Source organism: Lissotriton helveticus, chromosome 7, assembly GCF_964261635.1.
Source record: "Lissotriton helveticus chromosome 7, aLisHel1.1, whole genome shotgun sequence".
NCBI lineage: Eukaryota > Metazoa > Chordata > Amphibia > Caudata > Salamandridae > Lissotriton > Lissotriton helveticus.
In genome coordinates this window covers 1,649,241,872-1,649,263,431 of record NC_136068.1, presented here as the reverse complement: position 1 = coordinate 1,649,263,431, position 21,560 = coordinate 1,649,241,872, and the positions used below count along the sequence as shown (strand labels likewise).

Genomic DNA, 21,560 nt, shown 5'->3' with positions numbered 1-21,560 from the left:
AACGCTTTCGCTACTGTTGCACCCTCTGGAGTGGGAATAGTAATTTTTACCCCTACGCTATCCAACGTTTTCCGTACTGTTGCACCCTCTGGAGTGGGAATAGTAATTTTTACCCCTACGCTATCCAATGCTTTCCCTACTGTTGCACCCTCTGGAGTGGGAATAGTAATTTAAACCCCTACGCTATCCAACGCTTTCCCTACAGTTGCACCCTCTGGAGTGGGAATAGTAATTTTTACCCCTACGCTATTCAACGCTTTTCCTACTGTTGCAATATGTGGAGTAGGTATATATATAAATTTATATGTAGAGTTTTTAATTAATTTTAAATGTATATGTATTAGTTATAATTTTTTAAATATGTTGTAATGTTTTTCTTTAATATTTGTAAAAATAGATATATTTCTAAAATATTTTTACATTATTATTAATACATTTAAAAAAACGATATTTTTAATTTCGATATTTTTGTACTACGATATTATTTTTTTGATATTTTTGTACTTACCTTTATGAAGATATGACTTCGATATTTTTGATGTCGATATTTTTGTGTCAATATTTTTGTATGTAGATATTCTGTCTGTCGATATTATGTCATAGATTCAAATAAAGTATTGTGTATCCGAACCATATGTTGAGCGCTGGTTGCAGCCTCCTTCCAAGCTCGGCCGGATTGTGCCTGGCAGCGCATCGCTGCTCTCATGTAAACTAGTTCTCATCCTGGTGTGCCAGCAGCAATAGGTGTGTCTATCACCCAGCACTGCAATTGTTATATCATAGACGGGGAATGTAGAGCGGCAACACAGGATTGAAACCTGTGCCCCACTGGTTCTGAACCCACGGAGCGAGGTGTGCGGGGGTTGTTCTTGGGGCAGGAAAGGAGGTGCACCTGACCTAGCCTAGCACCACCCCTCCATATCAGTTTGGAGCTAGGAGGCCCCCGCAGCTTCTCAAGGTCTTTTCCCGGTCTGTGTGAGGTCTGTGTGAACCTCGGCGACCCCTCGGAGCCTCTAGACCTGACACGTGCCACCATACGCCTGGCCTGCGGGAGCAGCAGGTTCAGTGGCACCGAAGCCTAGAGCCACAGGGCCTCATTGAACACAGAATTTCCTACCCCCAACAGCAGTCAAAGGGACAACTTCCGTAGCTTGTGTCACTTCCAGAGCATCCTTGCTATGCTTCTGTACTCAGGGTCCTATATAAGCCCCCACGGCCTGCCCTCCAGTGGATCCAGACACACTGTAGGGACGCCACGGCGCTGCCCCAATGGAGACTGTGTGGGCCCCCTCGCTCATCATTACTACGTGGCCGCACATTAAGGCACTGAGAACAATGCTGTACATTCCACGCACTGGCAGGTGGTGCAGTCGCTGTCACTGGCCTTAGGCTTGGAAGGAATGGGCCCCTGGAAGCTGCTAGCTTGAATTGTCAAATACATCAATTATAAGGGTTGGTTGGGCACTCCCCGGACCTCTTGGCCCCGTTGTCCCTGTACCTGCTACACACCAATTCATGCTCCGCCACTGGTGCTGGCTGGAGCGCAGTGACTGCTGTCTCAGCTCAAATTGTTGTGCCACCTCGGAGAACTCGGCTACATGTTCTCCAAACTCCTCTTTTCCGAGCCTTTTTTGGAACCCTCAACCCCTACCCGATGCCCTGATATCTCTTGTCAAGGTGCTCTCCTAGCATCCCCCTCCCCAAACACACACACACACACACACACACACTTACACACATGAAGACAGGCAGACATGGACACGTGCACTCACAAACCGACACCGGAGACACGCACACACAAACTGCACAGAATACCCCAACACCCCCACCCCTACGATGTGTCCCAGATCCATGTCTGACTAATTAGACCAGGTCTGATTTTATTTTTTTTAAGAATTCTGAGACTTGTAGCCTTTTTGAAAGCGGTATAAAATAAATCTGGACTACAAGTTCCAGAATTTTAAGAAAAGAACGGACTGGACCTTGGAAACTTGGGAGTTTCCTCACATCCATACACTTTAAGGCAAGGGCTGATTCGTGAGTGGCTGGTGAGCTCCTGGCAGTATGCCGCTCGATTGCAGTGTCCGTGGAAGGGTGTTCAGTCCTCGGGTCGGCTCTCTGCTTTTGATTGTGTGCTTCAGAATTTCAATTAGGAGTGAATCGGCGCAAATCTCTCAACTAATTCAGTAAGCTCCAAGTATAATGCACTGCTCTCTGCATCTGCACCGGGGCCTACAGTGCTCCCCACAGACACAGAGACTTCCTCAGGAGGAGAGAGGGGGTAGTATAGGGTGACAGAAAGTGAGAGCGGGAGAGGACCGAGCCAGAGGAGAGAGAGGCCACAGTAGGAAGAGATCGAGCGACAGAAGGGGTGGGAGGTGGGCTCGAGTGGGAAGAGAGAGTGACGCTGAAGACTAGCGGCAGGGAGCAAGTAGATTGGAGGAGAAAGATAGCTGGGGAGTTAGGTGGAGTACAAAAACTGCTGGTATAAAGATAGAGAAGTAGAGAACAAGAGGTACAGAGGGAAGAGAAACAATCAGTGGGAAAGGGCCACAGATGAGAGATGTGGATAGAAGCAGGCATGGTGAAAGGAGAGATGGAGAAAGATACGCGAGGAACAGGAAGTAGAAGAAAGATGACAAACAGACAAAGTGTGTATGTGGCTTCGAAATGCTGTGTAGTCCTGTGACGAAGAGTACTACGGAGAGATGGGACTAGACATGAAGTCTGTACCTTTGTTTTGTTTTTAGTGTGCGTCAGGATAGTTGAGCCAGCGCTATATGTCGCCCAATTCTAAGCACTGCTTACAACAAATGACACTATTATTAAACCTATTAATACTCGTTTTTTCGACCTCGACAGAATGATTTGCTTTACCTATTTCCGAACTCGTGACCTGCAGGTCACCGCAGATGTCAGTAGCTGCAACCATAATTCACAGAGTAAGTAACCCAATGTGCCCTTGGGCAGGGCTTTTAGTGGGCTGGGTCTCACCGGTGCTGAGCACTGGCAGTTATTTGAAGGAGGCCTCGAAATGGGTCTCTATCGGGCTCTGTTTTGTGCCCTGGCACAGACAGTCTGTTTTTCCCAGACTGCAGTGACAGTGTTGTAGATGAAGGGAAATCCTTTAAAGAGAGTCATATTCTCTCTGGATTTGCCTTCTCTTTTTGAAATTCAGGAGCAGCAACATCGTTGTTGTGTCACCAGGGCTTTAAGTGGAAGCTTTTTCAATATTATATAAAAGCCATTGTTACTGCTTATTTATCGTATGCAACTAACAACCATTGACAAAGCCGATAGTCCTGAATTGTTGTAGGTAAGATGTTACTTGTTGTATCATAAACCTGGATCCAATGACAGAAACAGCAAAATATAAGTTGGGCGGCACACTATGCTAAGCACAGATTTTTAGCTTACGTGCCTTTAAGACACACCCTTAACTACATAGGCCATGCCCCGTTGGGAGCCCCCCCCAGTTTTTTCATCCCACTTAAAGCACTTGGGTCCAGATGTAGGTAGGGTTTTACCGGTCGGTAACGGCCGAATTCGGCCGTTACCGACCTGTAAAAGGATTTTGAGATGTAGGGGGCAGAATCGGTAAATTTACCGTTCGGTAAATTTACCGATTCTGTAAATTTACCGATCGGTATTTTTACAGATTCGGTAAATATGATATGTAGGTGGGACTCTTCTGAGTCCCACAAGCCCTACAAATTCGGTATTTTACCATCAAAATCAATTTGATGGTAAAATACCGATTCCGGTGTCAAAGCCCATAGGAATGAATGGGCATTACCGGTCGGTATTTACCGAATCGGTAAATACCGACTTTTACAGATTCGGTAAATCCACATCTGGATTTACCTACATCTCCCTCCATATATTTTACTGATTCATAAATACCGAATCGGTAAAATTCGGTATTTATGAGTCGGTAAAATATATTTACCTACATCTGGCCCTTGGAGCTGTGAGATGTGGCTGATGGAGCCACACCAGATGGATGTGAGAAACATGAACTCCGGGCGCCTGTTCCCGAGTCCTCAGAACTCACGGAAGCTGCAGCGTGTGTCCCACACCTCTGCTTTCTTTGAAGACTTTCTGGTCAAATCGGCTATGACCTTAAAATGAGGGCCTGGCAAGTAACTCACATTAGGAAGTGATTTATATGTGTTCTGTTTCCATCCCAGAGTTGAGCAGCTGCTGACATCCGGACGCCTTGGTCCAGGATGGTGCAACACAGTGAGGTGTGCCACTTATTCAAGGGGCCTGTTCCACACCGCAATCGTCACAGGCTGCGTTACAGCTCAAACAGGAGCCTTATTAGTATTAGTATAATTTTTTTTGCTAATGTAGGCAACTTCCGGATGATCTGAAGAGTTATCAGAGGCCGGCCACATTACAATTTCAATTCCATAAAAGATGCACAAATTGTATTTTTCAAACTAGATGGCACTTTGTATTGAATAGTTCCTTTCATTGGTGTCAGTCACAATAATCAAGTTACTCAATTGTTGGTGGCCATTGGAGTCCTAGCATACAATTTAAGAGTGACATGGATAAAACAAAGTGAGCTGTCATCTTGCTTATTCAGATAGTATTTCAACAAGCATTTGCAATGCAATAGGTCTATCAAATATGCACGTTTAAGCTATTGGCGTTGTAAATGACACTGCCTGTTATTTATGTTTTAAAAACAAAAACTAAAATAAAAGGCATTGTTATGTGCAATGTTAATAGCTGAAACTCGCGTAAATGCGAGAGCTATTGCATTGCAAATGCTTGTTTCTTTTTCCATGATAGGCCATAATGTGCTTTTGGAAGAACTATCTGCTGTAGCTGGCGTTAGTGGTACAGAGGTGGCATTGGTCAATTTCTTCCAGTAAAATCAAACTAATTATATTTAATTAGGTGTGTTCTTTTACAGAACAGTTGACATTCAATTTGGCGTTCCTCAGGTTTCACCCTTATTCCAATCTCTTTCAGTGCTTACATGGACTCCTGGCACAAAAGCCTACATCATAGGCTTGCACATGTATGTGGATGATACAAAGTTCCATCTCACATTTGAAGACTATCCTGGACAATTATCCCACCTAAACTCAAGAGGACCAATGGATGCAGAATAATTGGCTACACCTAATTGGGAAAAACTGGCATTTTGAACTTCTGTACTGTCAGTCGGATCCCCTGCCCTCTGCCCAGGTTAACCAGAGTAGATAGGATAAGGAACTTGGGATTGAACTTCGACTGGTCTCTCATTAATCCCTCAGATAAACACATTGCCCAAAACTACCATTAAAAATGCCACCATGTACACCTGCAGAAATAGGGAATGCAGGTGCTCAATTGCCCAAACAAAGTACAAACAGTTCCTTTCATCACATGTTCCAGAAATGTCATTATAACGTTAATCATCGACCCCTCATACATGTACCCACACATCCAAAGCGCTCTGACATCACCAAATGGTGGTAAGCAACACATTACAAAAAACACCCAATAAAATATAGTAAAAGCATAAAATAAAGTGTGTACAAACAGAGGAGCCAGAGAACCAGGTTAAATTACATACTTTAAATGAAATTACTGTTTAGTTTTGTATGCGAAGCGAAGGCTATACTAGATTTTAGTTTGAATTATTTCAGAACCTTATGAACCATACTGCATCTGCCCAATGGCAAGTGGTCGAAATTGTGAAACTTAGCTTCCAATAAAGTCATTCTTTTATGTTGTGTATGTTGTGACTAACCTTTCAATAATCTATGGTCTGGAGGCCATGTGGTGAATTGGTCATGCAAAATTGGATCTAGACACACTGGGAATTAGCAATAGGAAATTGACCTGAGTTTAAGTAGAAACCTAAGCCTAAAATGATATATAGAAGCACCCTTAGGACACAGCCACACAAGAACTCACCAAAGTTCAAAGAACCTTTTAGCTGACTTACTTGTGCTACTGGTTTGTACTATGATTGGGCCGCCAGTTAAAACTGGAGATTCATTGTCGCTCTGTGAGACTAAAGATCTGGGAGAGCACACCTGTGGAAAGAAACCGAGAGCAAAATTACATTTGGACTCCAAACACCCAGGAGACAGATAAAGGCATCATGTACTCTACAAAATATTGGCAAGGTGACATTCAAAAGACTACGAGCTGAAAAGTGTAGCTTCAACTATAATCTTACAATGGAGTAAAATGATATACAACACATAGCAGCATCTAAGACTTTACCAAATCCACATAGTTCTGAACATTATTAAAATTGAAATCACTTATGTCCTCAGTGAGAAAGCAATGCTTGTGGGGGATCACTGACAGATTATCAGTGCCAAAAATATCGAGGATTAACATATTGAGAAGGTAATTATAACTAGATAAGTATAGATTTATTAGTCTTAACTCCACATCTATGTAACTTGAAGATATGTATATATCGTCAATGTATATGTATGTGGCATTATAGATAGTAAAGCTTTGCTGACCTATACAAACATATGTTCCCAATATTTTTGTCCTTGATATTCTGTGCAGTCAATCGTAAAGTGTAAAAAAATAATTTCAAGAAGTCCTTCACATTGGGCGAAGGAAAAAAGAAACATGTTTCATTTTGTCGGATTACTTCTGCACCAGATTTGAGGGGCTGGGAGTCTCTTTGACTTGTACAGAGCAGGCAAGGGTGTTATTGTCTTTTGGATGGAAAGGATAGGAAAGATAAAGGATCCAGAATTATTTTCAATGCATAATTTCATTTTTCCAATGGCCGAGAAAGTCCTATAAGTTACACAAGGCCAGAATCTACTGTTCGCCCCTACTCACGCCCTGTCACCCTCTCACGCCCTGTCAGACCAAGCTCCCCATCCACCGCCTCAGTCAAATTTGCACGTAGGATCAGACCTGGTAGAAATAATCACTGCTGCCCATGGGAAACTGTCACTAAACAATCAGCCGCCGACTAAGGATGCTAATGTATGCTCAAAGATGCCACAAAAAGTAGACCGAGAAGAGGCAATGGTTCATAGGCCAGGTCTGGCAGCAAACTCTGAAGTAGAACCGGAAGTAGAAACAGAGGCAGAAAAAGAAAAAGAAATGCGTCAGTCCCTCGAATTTAGTGACAACTTTGCAAAGAGAAAGGCGGAACAAGATAGTTCAGTACAGGAACTGCTGGTAACTATCTTGCAAGAATTAAGAGACCTGAAAATATTGCAAGCAAGGGAAATATCACAGCTGAACAATAGATTGGCAAAGATGAAGGAGACCTTAACTAACCTACTGAGCAGAGTCACTGAGGCAGAAACAAGCGTTTCGGCTCTCGAAGACACCATCACTACCATGCAAAAGGATTTACAGGTATTGAATGAAAGTAAGACCCAGATGGGATCAAAGTTACAAGACTTAGAGAACTACAACAGGAGATCCAACCTATGTCTCGTGGGAATATCGGAAGGCCAGGAAAGTACAGAAATGGTAAAATGGACTGAGACTTTGTTGAAGAAGGCAATACCTGAATTGAAAGGGGATCTCACAATAACTATAACCCATAGGGTACCCGAACACAAGCCTCCTAACCTTAAATATCCACGAACCATCTTAATAAACTTCTCAGACTACAGAATCAAAGAGAAAAATGTAAATGCGGCAATATCCAGGAGATCATTTAATGCCGACGAAATCAAGAAATTTAAAATTTTCTCTGACATGTCAGCTGCCTCTGCTCACAGACGGAAGGACTTTATTCAAAGGGGCGCAGGCGATAATTGTGCTACAATCTAAGTTAAAAGTGATAGCCAAAGGATTTCTTTTTTATTTTTATGGACATATTGGAAGCCCAAAACCTTTTAGAAGGTCTCAGTGCAACATAAGGAAAGGGGAACTCTGTGGCTCTATGCCTAAAGGTCTGTTTCAATAACAATGAGTAGCAACATGAGAATCAAGTAAAACATCTAAAAGCTTTCCTCGAGGGGCAGATACAAGGTGAATCAGGGGATGCGATAGGATGCAATAAGATGGTATCTGACAGGAAAAAGGAGGAGGGGAGGAGGTAGTGGGACATTGGGGTGAAGCAGTGGGGAGGGTGGGGTGGAGGGGTGGGGGTGGGCGTGAAGCAGTAAAAAAAAGAGAGTTCGTAGACAGAAATGTTTTTGTTTTTTCTTGTTTTTGTTTTTTGTTTTTTCTCTTTCTTCCACAAAGAGGATTTGGAATGTTGTTGTCATATATTGAATGCTGCACTTTAATATGCTTTATTGTCTACTGCTTATAATGGATATAAGCTGCACTGTAGCATAGTGGTTTTATTGGTTTAATGACTGCTTGGTCTATAAATTAGTCAACCCTCTTGCACAATGGATACAAATTGTACTGTGGTACATCAACTTGAATGCGCAATTTGCACTTATTGTATGTTTGGCACAAATATCATGGAAGACAGGGTATATTTCCACAATCTGGCACAATTTAATGGTGTATATTTTAGTGGATATCTTGGACCGTTACTGTCCTATAAGAAGAAAAAATCAAAGAATTTTTGCGGTAAACTATCTATGTATTTTGCAAATTTTGCACAAGCTCGCTTTTTAGATATTCGTTTTGCACATACAGCATCGTATATTATGATCTGCACAATTGTCATACCAGATATGGTATACGCATCTAGTTTGCACAATTCAAATCATTTGTATTTTTGTATTTTGCACATGTAGCACCTTACTGCATGAATTTTGTCATACGTGATATGGTATATTTACGTAGTTTGCACAACTTATGGTTTGTATTTTAGTCAAGAATTTAGTCCATTACTCTATTGTAGGGATAAAAGATCTAATATTGCTAGGGTACACCATTTATGTATCTTGCACATTTTTGCACAAATTGCACTTTAGATATGCATTTTGCACACACAGCACAAGTTGCACTTTAGATAGGATATCTAAGTATTTGTGAACATAATAAGCTATACTCTCCCATCTTTAAAAAAAAATTATGAATAGGAATAAACTCGTAATTTTATCTCTGAATGCTAACTGGCTGAATAATAGGCGTAAAGCTGGTGCAACTGAGACCTGGTTAAAAGGATACCACCCAGATGTGATTTTTATGCAAGAGACAAACATTCGAGCCTTAGCAGATGCTAGTAAAGTATTTAAAAACTGGGCAGGTTTTTATTTCTCATCTGTGTCAGGGATAGCCCTAGAGGGGAGCATGCATCTATATAGGCCAAGATGTTCAATTTCAGGCTGAAGCATCACAATCAGATACGAGTGGTAGGTGGGTATTCCTGTATGGAACAATAAACAAAACACGCATGATATTAGCCACGATCCATGCACCAGTAGTAGATGACCCGCTCCCCATCCTACAGTTAAAACAAGCTCTCTCAGGTATACCTGGTCAGATTATATGGGGAGGTGATTTAAATGTTTAGCAAAATCCTGCGGTGGGTTCTACAAAAAAAGACTGAAGGCAAACCAAACCACAAGTAGCCAATGCTCTATTGAGCTGTAAAACAGATCTAGATATTTTAGATAACTGTGGCTCAATAATTTGACCAGGCGAGAGTACTCTTGCTATTCGGCGAAATATGATTCAGCGTCAGGGCAACATTTTTTTTAACCTCCCATAATCTGGCATTTAGCAAATACGAACATATAGCAAATGCTTTTTTAGATCATGTCCTTATAAAATTGGAAATCCTCCTATGGAACAAAGAAGAAGAGGCAGCCAGAAGGTGGTATTTTAATAAACTCAATTTAGCAGATACGCAATGGTGTGCAGAATTAGAGAAGGAGATTAGTTTATTTTTTAGGATAAACAAGGATTCTGCCACAGTAAGTATAATACGGGATGCCTTCAAGGCAACACTGAGAGGCATTTTTACCTCAAAAGAGATACCTAAACAAAAGGCTAAAAAGGAGGAAAGAATGGTAATAGAAAATAAAGTAGCTTATGCAAACCTAGAATATTTCAGAAATAGCACCTCGCATAACACACAAGAAGTACTAAATGCAAAAACAAAAATGAGGGAATTCTATTACGAGCTAGGGGATATGGCAAGTAGGTTGTATCTTCAGACCTTGTGAGAAGTTGGCCTGATGTGCAGTGTTCACTATTCTAGTGATCACTATATATCAGTCCAAACAACCCTTATTGATGATTGGTTGTAAGTCAACCTTATAGACCAGCTATCCTAGTAGCATGGATACGAGCAGTCTAAGGCTAAGACTCTAGAGGGCGTGTTAAGCCAGCTGTTTTACCATCACATTACCCCTTGAACACCCAGTGAAAGGACACCACACAAGTGTTATGAAAATAAACAGTGTATTTATTAGAATCACAACAACCCTGTACTCTTTATGAGGACAGGGTGCTAGGCACACAACAAAACTCTTACGAAAATACTTAAGTTAGCACGTTATACACAAATGCCCGAGGGGCACGAAAAACCATATACTTAAAAAGTGGAATGCGAAATTACTAGCAGGTAAGTACAGTACTAATAGGCTTTGGAATCGCTAGGACTTGACTAGGGAATCGTTAGATTACTTCTAGGAGACCTAGGGGACTCGGGTGCAGAGTGTGCACTCTCACGCGGGATGCGGGACAAAGTCTATAGAAGCTAGTAAAGGCAAAGTTAGTGTTCACGGGCGAACCCGACCTGGTAGGAAGAAAACGACAGTGGATCCTGACCCTAGGATAGTGAGGCTATGCTGGGACACCGAAGTGCCGAAGTTACCTAGCCCAGGGGCTGCAGCTGCATAGGTCTGAAAAGACGTCGGGGATCTCGTTGCCGGACCAGGAGCCTGGAAGAAGGAAGTTGCTGGCAGGCGACCAGTGAAGGAAAGTTCGTTGGATCCAAGCCTGGATCGAGGAAGAAGAAACCTGAAAGCAGAGGGGACCAAGTTCTTGAATCACTAGCCAGTGATTAAGTGGGCACCAGGATGGCACCGGGCGAAGTCACCTCGACTAGGTGAGTGGGTGACGCTGGCTCTGCAGATCTCACGGACCAGGAGGCGTTGTCGGCGACCAGGATGGAGAGGCGAGCTGTCCCACGATGGATGAAGCTGTCGGCGTCGAAGTTACCCAGGATTGGGCAACAAGCCTTGGCTAATTCAAGCCCACGCGGTGGACTCAAAATGGCGTCTTGAGTGGACCAGGAGGGTCCGGGGGGCTCCTCTTTTGAAAGGGAGCAAGGGCCAGCCTGGAGCAACCAGACCAGCAGCAGAAATGTCGTCGGGCGTCGTTCAGAAGGCCACAAGCCAGCGGGCTAGTAGCCAAACAACGCGGTGAGCAGCAAAAAGCAGAAGGGCCCCACGCAGATCGTGGAGATGCTGGGAGGCTGCACTTCGGTGCTGGAGCTGCTCAGGGTCGGGGCTTCTCGGACCCCAAAGCACTCACCAGGAAATTACTCGGCGGGCTTGCTGGAAAGAAGTCGTGCAGTCTTGAAGATGGCCGGTCCCTCGAGGTCTCGTCACACCCACGAATCTCAGCGTGACTGATGATGCAGGTAGAGGTCAGAGGTGCTTTGGATCTGACCTCTTCGACACTCTGCGCAGAATTTGCAACCAATCTTTGCACTGTGGGTACGTTCCCACTCCTTGGAAGCAAGCTCTTGTCACCCCGCTTCTGAAAAAGCCTTCTCTAAGCCCGGACTGTCTGTCGAATTATCGGCCCATTTCCCTCCTGCCATTTCCAGCAAAGGTCACCGAACGATGGGTCAGCTCTTGTCTTTCCACTCACTTGGAGCAGAACCACCTCCTGGATGACCTCCAATTCGGTTTTCGCCCAGCCCACGGCACCGAAACAGCGGTCTTGGTTGCCATGGAGGATCTTCGAATGCGTGCAGACAGGGGCCAGGCAGTAGCCCTGATACTGCTGGACCTGTCTGCCGCATTCGACACGGTCAACCACAAGATTTTGCTGGAGAGACTCGGAGAGGCCGGTGTGGACGGCACAGCCCTGCTGTGGCTTCATTCCTACCTGAAGGACAGGAGACAGGCGGTATCCCTTCCCCCATTTCAATCGGAATTTGCAGCCGTGCCCCAGGGGGTTCCCCAGGGGTCCTCCATCAGCCCCATTCTTTTTAACGTGTATCTCAAGCCTTTGATCACGCTTATAAAGTCCCACAGGATAAAAACCATCAATTATGCTGACGACACCCAGCTCATTCTCTCTTGGGAAGGTGAAGACTCTATTCCCTTAACATCCTTCCATGATTGCCTACGAGAGACGGCTGGGTGGCTGCATAACAACTCCCTACAATTCAACTCTTCCAAAACCGAGGTATTGTTCTGTGCTGGAAATAGAATTCCTCGTCCGTTCCCGAGCGATTTTTGGCCTTTGGAAATACCGGATAAACCACAGCCAGTAACCTCGGTCCGTAACCTTGGGGTTATGCTCAATAACAAGCTGAGCATGGAAACTCAAGTTACAAAAACAGTGGGGACTTGTTCTGCTTTGCTGCGTTCTCTGCGCAAAATTATGCCACTCCTACCCGCACATGCCCGAGTAACGATAGTCAGGTGCACTATTCTTAGTCGCCTTGACTACTGTAACGCGATGTTACTCGAGTCTCCAACCGTGTTGCTGGATCGGCTGCAAAGAATTCAGTCGGCGGCTGCCAAACTAGCCCTCGGCTGGACCAGGAGATCCTCGGCCACAGCAGCCCTAGCCGAGCTACACTGGCTACCACTGAAGCAGCGGGTGGCATTCAAAGCCCTCTGCCTGGTCTTCAAAGCTTTGCATGGACTCGGACCTAAACCTCTGCAAGCCTTGTTCTCTTGGTATACCCCCAACAGGACCCTGCGTTCTACATCTGCCTGTCTTGTAAAAGTGCCGAACTACTATAAAGTTAGAATCGGGGGCAGATCTTTCCAAATCGCAGCGGCTAAACTCTGGAACAGTCTGCCCATTGATATTCGCCAAATTTCCCACCTCCTCCCTTTCAGGAAACGCATTAAGACTTGGCTCTTTCCTTAAACCCTCCCCCTATCCCCCCGTTACGATTTGCCTCAGTTAAGAGTTTTCTTCAGCGCCAGGAAACCTGCAAGGTGTCAGCAGCGCTTTATAAATTCTTTAAATAAATAAATAGGGAAGCCGGTTCTCGTCGAGCTGGGCAGTCTTGATCCGGAGGAGAGACTTGCAGCAGACCGCAGTGTTCTTAAGGTGGTGCCTGCGGATGCAGGGTGACTACTCCTTAGTCACAAGGGAGAAATCTTAGGAAGAAGTCTTGAGTTCCTTTCGTGGAAAGTAGTTTCAGGATTCAAAGATGATCTGATTTGGAAGGGGGCCAGTTCCTACCTTTATCCTGTAAAAAGCGGCTGGCACGCGACTAAGTCCTGCCCTATGGGTGGGACTAGGAGGGGGGTGGTTACACCCACTTCCTTGGCGGGCTTTTCCCCAGCACAGGGTCTGGAGTGACCCTGGAACTGGTTCCAGCCAGCCTATGCACAGTGAGCACCGGGGTGCCACGTGCAGTCACCTTCCTCTAAAGCCCTGCCTACCTACAATACACAAAACCCTGTCTGGGACGGTGCTGGCACCGCCCCTGGCAGGAAACCCTTTGTCCTTATCTCCTGCTCTGGGAGGACTCCCAGCAGCAGGAGGGCAGACTTGTGTCTCGGTGGCAGCATCCATTTTGTGGAGCTGAGGCTCTGTTTGACTTTAACCGGGGTTAGGGGTTACATACATGTCGTGTCCCTCTAGAAGGGTGGAATGCTAACCCCGTCGCCAGAATTGCCGAGGGGTTAGTATTCCAATTCGTATGACACCTTACTCGACATGTTTTGATAAAGCGATACCAGAGTTGGCATATAACCGCGAGGATTATAATGCACTTAAGAGTATATGGTATGCGATATCATGGAAACGGCTAAGGGATGGATCCCGAAAGCCGCAGACAGGCTCAGCTCATGCCAGAGCACCATCTCACACGATTCCAAGCACTCTGCCTTCAGGATTGTTAAGGCCTGCCATAGGAGTGACTGATAGGAGATCTGTGTGTCCATTTTAGGGTTAGATATAGGTATACTATATCTAAAGCAAAGGGTGAGTACACCACCTTGCCCCAGCTGTCGTGCAGCCAGTTGTGTCAGTTTAGTTAGTCAGCCCAGGGGTGGCATAATACATGCTTCAGCCCCTGGGAGACTTCTGGGTACACCTCAGCCCTGGGTACAGGGACTTGGAGAGGGCCCAGTGCCAATTCAGTACCTGAGTACAATTTGGATAGAGAGAACAGCTAGGCTGTGGGTCTGATTAGCAGGCCCACAGCCAGGGAAAGTCGTAAACCAGTGCAGCAAAAAGCAAAAATCTGGGTGATCATAGGATTGCAGACCCTACTCTCCTACATGACCCCCCCCCAAACTTTGGGACAATAAACTAACCTTGACCAGGTGAGTCTTCTTGCTCTAAGTGGAAATACCTGGAGAGCCCATCAGCATTGCTGTGATCAGTACCAGGTCTATGCTCCACTGTAAAATCCATCCCCTGTAGGGAAATGGACCACCTAAGCAGTTTGGGGTTTTCACCCTTCATCTGATTTAGCCACAAGAGGGGCTTATGGTCTGTCTGAATGGTGAAGTGAGTGCCAAACAAGTAGGCCCTCAGCTTCTTCAGGGCCCAGACCACAGCAAAGGCCTCCCTCTCAATAGCTGACCAATGTTTCTCTCTGGGTGTCAACCTCCTACTAATGAAAGCAATAGGCTGATCATTACCATCAAAATTCAGTTGAGACAGAACAGCCCCCACACCCAACTCAGAAGCATCTGTTTGGACAATGAATGGCTTGGAGTAATCTTGACTCTTTAGGATAGGTGCTGTGCACATGGCCTGCTTTAGGTCATCGAATGCTTTCTGACAGCTTGCTGTCCACTGAACTTTCTTTGGCATCTTTTTGCTTGTCAGGTCATTAAGAGGGGTCACTATGGACCCATAATTTCTGACAAACTTCCTATAGTACCCAGTCAGGCCCAAGAAAGCTCGAACCTGAGTCTGGGTGATTGGAGGAGTCCAGTCCTTGATGGCCTGTATCTTACTCTCCAGTGGCTGAACCTGGCCTCCACCTACAAGGTGGCCCAGGTATACAACCTGTGTCTGCCCTATCTGGCACTTTGTGGCCTTGATAGTGAGGCCTGCCTTTTGCAGGGCCTCTAACACTTTCCTCAGGTGGACCAGGTGATCCTCCCAGGTGGAGCTAAAGACAGCAATATCGTCAAGATAAGCTGCACAGAAGTCATCCAGCCCAGTGAGGACTTGATTCACCAACCTTTGGAAGGTGGCAGGTGCATTTTTCAGTCCAAAGGGCATTACCACAAATTGATAATGCCCTCCAGGGGTAGAAAATGCTGTCTTGGGTTTGGCCTCCTCAGCTAACCTGATTTGCCAATACCCAGCTGTCAAATCAAATGTACTTAAGAAGTTGGCAGAAGCCAATTTATCTATAAGTTCATCTGCTCTTGGTATTGGGTGGGCATCAGTCTTAGTGACTGCATTGAGGCCTCTGTAGTCTACGCAAAACCTCATCTCTCTCTTACCACCCTGGGTGTGAGGCTTTGGCACTAGAACTACTGGGCTAGCCCAAGGGCTATCTGAGGGCTCAATGACTCCCAACTCCAACATTTTCTGCACTTCAGTTTTGATGCAGTCTCTAACATGATCAGGCTGTCTGTAGATTTTACTCTTGACAGGCAGACTGTCTCCAGTGTCAACATCATGGGTACACCAATCAGTTTGGCTGGGTGTCAGAGAGAACATATGTCTGAAGGATTGCAAGACTTGCCTGCAATCCTGTTGCTGATGTTCAGCGAGGCTTCCACAAAAGACAACACCATCAACTGATCCATCATCAGGATTCTGAGTGAGCAGGTCTGGGAGAGGGTCACTCTCTTCCTCCTGTCCCTCATCTGTGGCCATGAGCAAGCTCATGTCCTTCCTGTCAACATATGCCTTGAGCCTGTTAACATGGAGCACTCTGAGAGGGCTCCTGGGAGTTCCAAGGTCCACCAAGTAGGTAACCTCTCCCTTTTGCTCAATGATGGTGTGGGGCCCAGACCATTTGTCTTTCAGAGCTGCTGGGGCCACTGGCTCCAGCACCCACACCTTCTGTCCTGGCTGGTACACAGTCAGAACAGCCTTTTGGTCATGCCAAGCTTTTTGAAGTTCTTGGCTGGCCTCAAGGTTTTTGGATGCCTTTTCCATATACTCAGCCATCCTGGAGCGGAGACCAAGTACATAGTCCACTATGTTGGTTGCAGGCTTTTTGAGAGGTCTCTCCCATCCTTCCTTCACCAAACACAGGGGTCCTCTTACAGGATGCCCATACAGAAGCTCAAAAGGGCTGTAGCCAACCCCCTTCAGTGGGACCTCTCTGTAAGCAAACAAGAGGCAGGGGATCAGGACATCCCATCTTCTCCTAAGAGTTTCAGGTAGCCCATGAATCATCCCTTAGAGGGTCCTGTTGAATCTCTCAACAAGCCCATTGCATTGTGGGTGGTAGGGTGTGGTGAACTTGTAGTTCACACCACACTCCTTCCACATTGCAGTCAGATATCCTGACATGAAGTTTGTACCTCTGTCAGAAACGACCTCCTTGGGAAAACCCACTCTGGAGAACACTCCAACTAGGGCTCTTGCCACTACAGGTGCTGTAGTGGTCCTAAGGGGAATAGCTTCAGGATACCTGGTGGCATGATCCACTACCACCAGTATAAACTTGTGCCCTGATGCTGTCTGGGGTTCCATTGGACCAACAATGTCAATCCCCACTCTTTCAAAGGGAACCCCCACCACAGGTAGTGGTATGAGGGGGGCCTTTGTTGTGCCACCTGACTTACCACTGGCTTGGCAAGTGACACAGGAGCGACAAAACTCCTTGGTATTCTCATTCATATGGGGCCAGTGAAAGTGTGAGACAAGCCTGTCCCAAGTCTTTGTCTGACCTAAGTGACCTGCAAGGGGAATTTCATGGGCCAAGGTGAGAAGGAAACCTCTCAGAGACAAGGGGATGACCAGCCTCCTGGTTGCACCAGGCTTGGGGTCTCTTGACTCAGAGTACAGGAGTCCATCTTCCCAGTATACCCTGTGGGCACCTGTGGCATTCCCTGCAGCCTCAGCAGCAGCCTGCTGTCTGAGGGGTTCAAGGGAAGGGCAGCTCAACTGTTCCTTCCCCAGGTCTGCTCTGGAGGGTCCCCCTGAGCCCAGAAACTCAACTTGATCAAGTTCAAGCTCTTTAGGCTCAGTTTCCCTCAGCTCTTCCAGATCAGCCTCCTCAGAGACTTGATCCTCAACCTGGGGCAAGGGGGAAGGCAAAGCCTTACCCTTACTGCTCTTCTTCTTGGAAGGTGTCTGGTCCATCATTTCAGGATCCAGCACCTGTTCAGTGGGGCATTTTCTGGCCTGTGACCTAGTCACAGCAAGCACATGTGCTGGCAAGCCTAACATTTCCATGTGAGTCCTCTGCTCCACTTCTGACCATTGTGATGACTCCAAATCATTGCCCAACAAACAATCAACTGGGAGGTCTGAACTGACTACAACTTTCTTTTGTCCCTTCACTCCACCCCAGGAGAAAGCCACAATTGCCACACTATGACTAGTAGTGACATTGCTGGCATTGGTCACCAGGAAATCAGTACCTGGCATGATCTGTCCAGGGTCCACAAAGTTAGGTGTCACCATGGTGACACTGGCACAAGTGTCCCTATAGGCCTGAGCCATTTTGCCATTTATCAAAGGTGTCTGCCTGTATTTGCCCAAAGTATTGGGACTTATTTCAGGGGGCATATCCATATCCCCTGTACAGACAAGGACAGCCTGAGTGAGTGTGCCAACTAAGTTGTCAGACCCCTCAGTACCCAAGGTTAACCCAACTAATGCCTTGGGAGGTACACTACCACTACTGACTGTACTAGGGGGTGCAGTTGCCTTAGGGGCTGTAGTGGCAGGAGTTTGTCCTCCTCTTTTGGTGCACTCACTAAACCAGTGAGATTTACTTTTGCAGTACTGGCACCACCTTTTTGACTGGCCTTCTTGAGTCTTCTTCTTCTGGGAAGCCTGACCCCCACCCTCTTTGGTTTATTGGGGACCTGGTGAAGACTTCTGGTCATTTTGCTCATTCTTAACATTACCCTTCTGGTCTGCTTTCTTCTGACCACCCTGGTTCTGGTTCTGGTTCTGCTTGATCCTTGTCCTGACCCATTTGTCTGCCTTCTTTCCCAATTCTTGGGGAGAGGTCAGATCTGAATCAACAAGGTGCTGGTGCAACAACTGGTTCTGACAATTGTTTAAAATTTGTTCTCTCATCATTAGATTATACAATCCTGTGTAATCTGTAACCTTGCTACCCAGCAACCAGCCCTCCAAAGCCTTAGTGGCACAATCCACAAAGTCAGACCAGTCCTGAGACTGAGTTTTCTGGGTGTCTCTGAACAGCAACCTGTACTGCTCAGTGGTTAAACCAAACCCATCAACCAGTGTATTCTTCAGGACCTGGTAATTGTTAGCATCCTCTACTCTTGTAGTGAGGAGCTTATCTCTACCTTTACCATCAAAGGAGAGCCACAGTATAGCTGCCCACTGACTCTGGGGAATGCACTGCACAGTGCAGGCCCTCTCCAGAGCAGCCATCCATTTCTGGATATCATCCCCTTGCTTAAAGGGGGGCACTATTTTAGTCAGGTGTTTAGTATCTAAACCCTTCTCTCTATCTCTTGGGAGATTGCTGCCACCAGTGGGAGCTAGCCCACTCATCTGCTGCTCTCTAGCAAAGGCAAGCTTCTCTTTGGCCAGGGCAAGTTCTTCCCTTTCAATCCTCAGTTCAGCTTGTCTCATTCTAGCTTCATGCTCTTTTCTCTGAGGGGAAGTAAATCTCCTCTGTGGAGGATTCCTTCTCCCCTGAGAAGAGGCATTAGAGTGCAGAGATCTGTTGGAGTCCCTAGAAAGATATCTATCTCTCCTAACTCCAAGGTTAGGCCCACTTCGGGTTAGTACTGGGGGTCCCCCAGATCCTAGCCCAAGTAAGTCTAAGTTGGTCCTAGTTAGCCTTCTGACTACCTCAAGACCTTTGTCTACCTCATCCCCAGAGAGTTCCTCCTGATCCTCCTCCTCCTCAACTGCAGTAGCAGTGTTGGGGAGGTCTGGATCCCCAGAGGTTCCCTCTAAGGCTGGCATGTTCTCATGTAACTGAGAAAGCTTTCTGGCATCATATGTCTCTAAGAGACCTATCAGAAAGGGAATGGTGGGGTTAGACCCCTGCTTCAGTTTTCTGGAGACACAGATTTATCTCATCTCCTGGAAACTGAGAGCTGCATATCTTGAAGTGACCTGTGGAGGGTCAACACTGACCAGGGGAGTCTCAGTAGAATCTCCCTGGGTAGACATGCTTTTCTAGTGAGGTGTAAGTGGTGCACTTACCTACACTATATGTTTGCCTACTGATCCCTTGCTAGAGTTGTAGTTTAGGGTGTGCTAGGCCCTAGGAGCTACAACAGCTGGTTCAGTAGAACTCAGAGTATTCTAAGCTAAGTTATATGTACCTTTAGTACTTATGTGATCTTTCACAAGATATTCTTAGGGCATGTGTGGTAAAACAACAGCAAGCTCAAATCCCAACCGCTGCTCACCAATGTGAGAAGTTGGCCTGATGTGCAGTGTTCACTATTCTAGTGATCACTATATATCAGTCCAAACAACCCTTATTGATGATTGGTTGTAAGTCAACCTTATAGACCAGCTATCCTAGTAGCATGGATACGAGCAGTCTAAGGCTAAGACTCTAGAGGGCGTGTTAAGCCAGCTGTTTTACCATCACATTACCCCTTGAACACCCAGTGAAAGGACACCACACAAGTGTTATGAAAATAAACAGTGTATTTATTAGAATCACAACAACCCTGTACTCTTTATGAGGACAGGGTGCTAGGCACACAACAAAACTCTTACGAAAATACTTAAGTTAGCACGTTATACACAAATGCCCGAGGGGCACGAAAAACCATATACTTAAAAAGTGGAATGCGAAATTACTAGCAGGTAAGTACAGTACTAATAGGCTTTGGAATCGCTAGGACTTGACTAGGGAATCGTTAGATTACTTCTAGGAGACCTAGGGGACTCGGGTGCAGAGTGTGCACTCTCACGCGGGATGCGGGACAAAGTCTATGGAAGCTAGTAAAGGCAAAGTTAGTGTTCACGGGCGAACCCGACCTGGTAGGAAGAAAACGACAGTGGATCCTGACCCTAGGATAGTGAGGCTATGCTGGGACACCGAAGTGCCGAAGTTACCTAGCCCAGGGGCTGCAGCTGCATAGGTCTGAAAAGACGTCGGGGATCTCGTTGCCGGACCAGGAGCCTGGAAGAAGGAAGTTGCTGGCAGGCGACCAGTGAAGGAAAGTTCGTTGGATCCAAGCCTGGATCGAGGAAGAAGAAACCTGAAAGCAGAGGGGACCAAGTTCTTGAATCACTAGCCAGTGATTAAGTGGGCACCAGGATGGCACCGGGCGAAGTCACCTCGACTAGGTGAGTGGGCGACGCTGGCTCTGCAGATCTCACGGACCAGGAGGCGTTGTCGGCGACCAGGATGGAGAGGCGAGCTGTCCCACAATGGATGAAGCTGTCGGCGTCGAAGTTACCCAGGATTGGGCAACAAGCCTTGGCTAATTCAAGCCCACGCGGTGGACTCAAAATGGCGTCTTGAGTGGACCAGGAGGGTCCGGGGGGCTCCTCTTTTGGAAGGGAGCAAGGGCCAGCCTGGAGCAACCAGACCAGCAGCAGAAATGTCGTCGGGCGTCGTTCAGAAGGCCACAAGCCAGCGGGCTAGTAGCCAAACAACGCGGTGAGCAGCAAAAAGCAGAAGGGGCCCCACGCAGATCGTGGAGATGCTGGGAGGCTGCACTTCGGTGCTGGAGCTGCTCAGGGTCGGGGCTTCTCGGACCCCAAAGCACTCACCAGGAAATTACTCGGCGGGCTTGCTGGAAAGAAGTCGTGCAGTCTTGAAGATGGCCGGTCCCTCGAGGTCTCGTCACACCCACGAATCTCAGCGTGACTGATGATGCAGGTAGAGGTCAGAGGTGCCAGGGAAGCCGGTTCTCGTCGAGCTGGGCAGTCTTGATCCGGAGGAGAGACTTGCAGCAGACCGCAGTGTTCTTAAGGTGGTGCCTGCGGATGCAGGGTGACTACTCCTTAGTCACAAGGGAGAAATCTTAGGAAGAAGTCTTGAGTTCCTTTCGTGGAAAGTAGTTTCAGGATTCAAAGATGATCTGATTTGGAAGGGGGCCAGTTCCTACCTTTATCCTGTAAAAAGGGGCTGGCACGCGACTAAGTCCTGCCCTATGGGTGGGACTAGGAGGGGGGTGGTTACACCCACTTCCTTGGCGGGCTTTTCCCCAGCACAGGGTCTGGAGTGACCCTGGAACTGGTTCCAGCCAGCCTATGCACAGTGAGCACCGGGGTGCCACGTGCAGTCACCTTCCTCTAAAGCCCTGCCTACCTACAATACACAAAACCCTGTCTGGGACGGTGCTGGCACCGCCCCTGGCAGGAAACCCTTTGTCCTTATCTCCTGCTCTGGGAGG

At 46.6% G+C, this 21,560-nt stretch overlaps 1 protein-coding gene across 1 annotated transcript in view; it reads right to left on the bottom strand.

The window, feature by feature from the left end:
* The window catches only part of LOC144767589 (uncharacterized), a 143,093-nt gene that overhangs the window by 94,348 nt on the left and 27,185 nt on the right, over window positions 1-21,560 (bottom strand). The window contains exon 2 of the mRNA XM_078650999.1: window positions 5,951-6,041. Within this exon, the coding sequence (XP_078507125.1) occupies window positions 5,951-6,041 (91 nt within the window). The remainder of the gene's footprint in view (window positions 1-5,950; window positions 6,042-21,560) is intronic.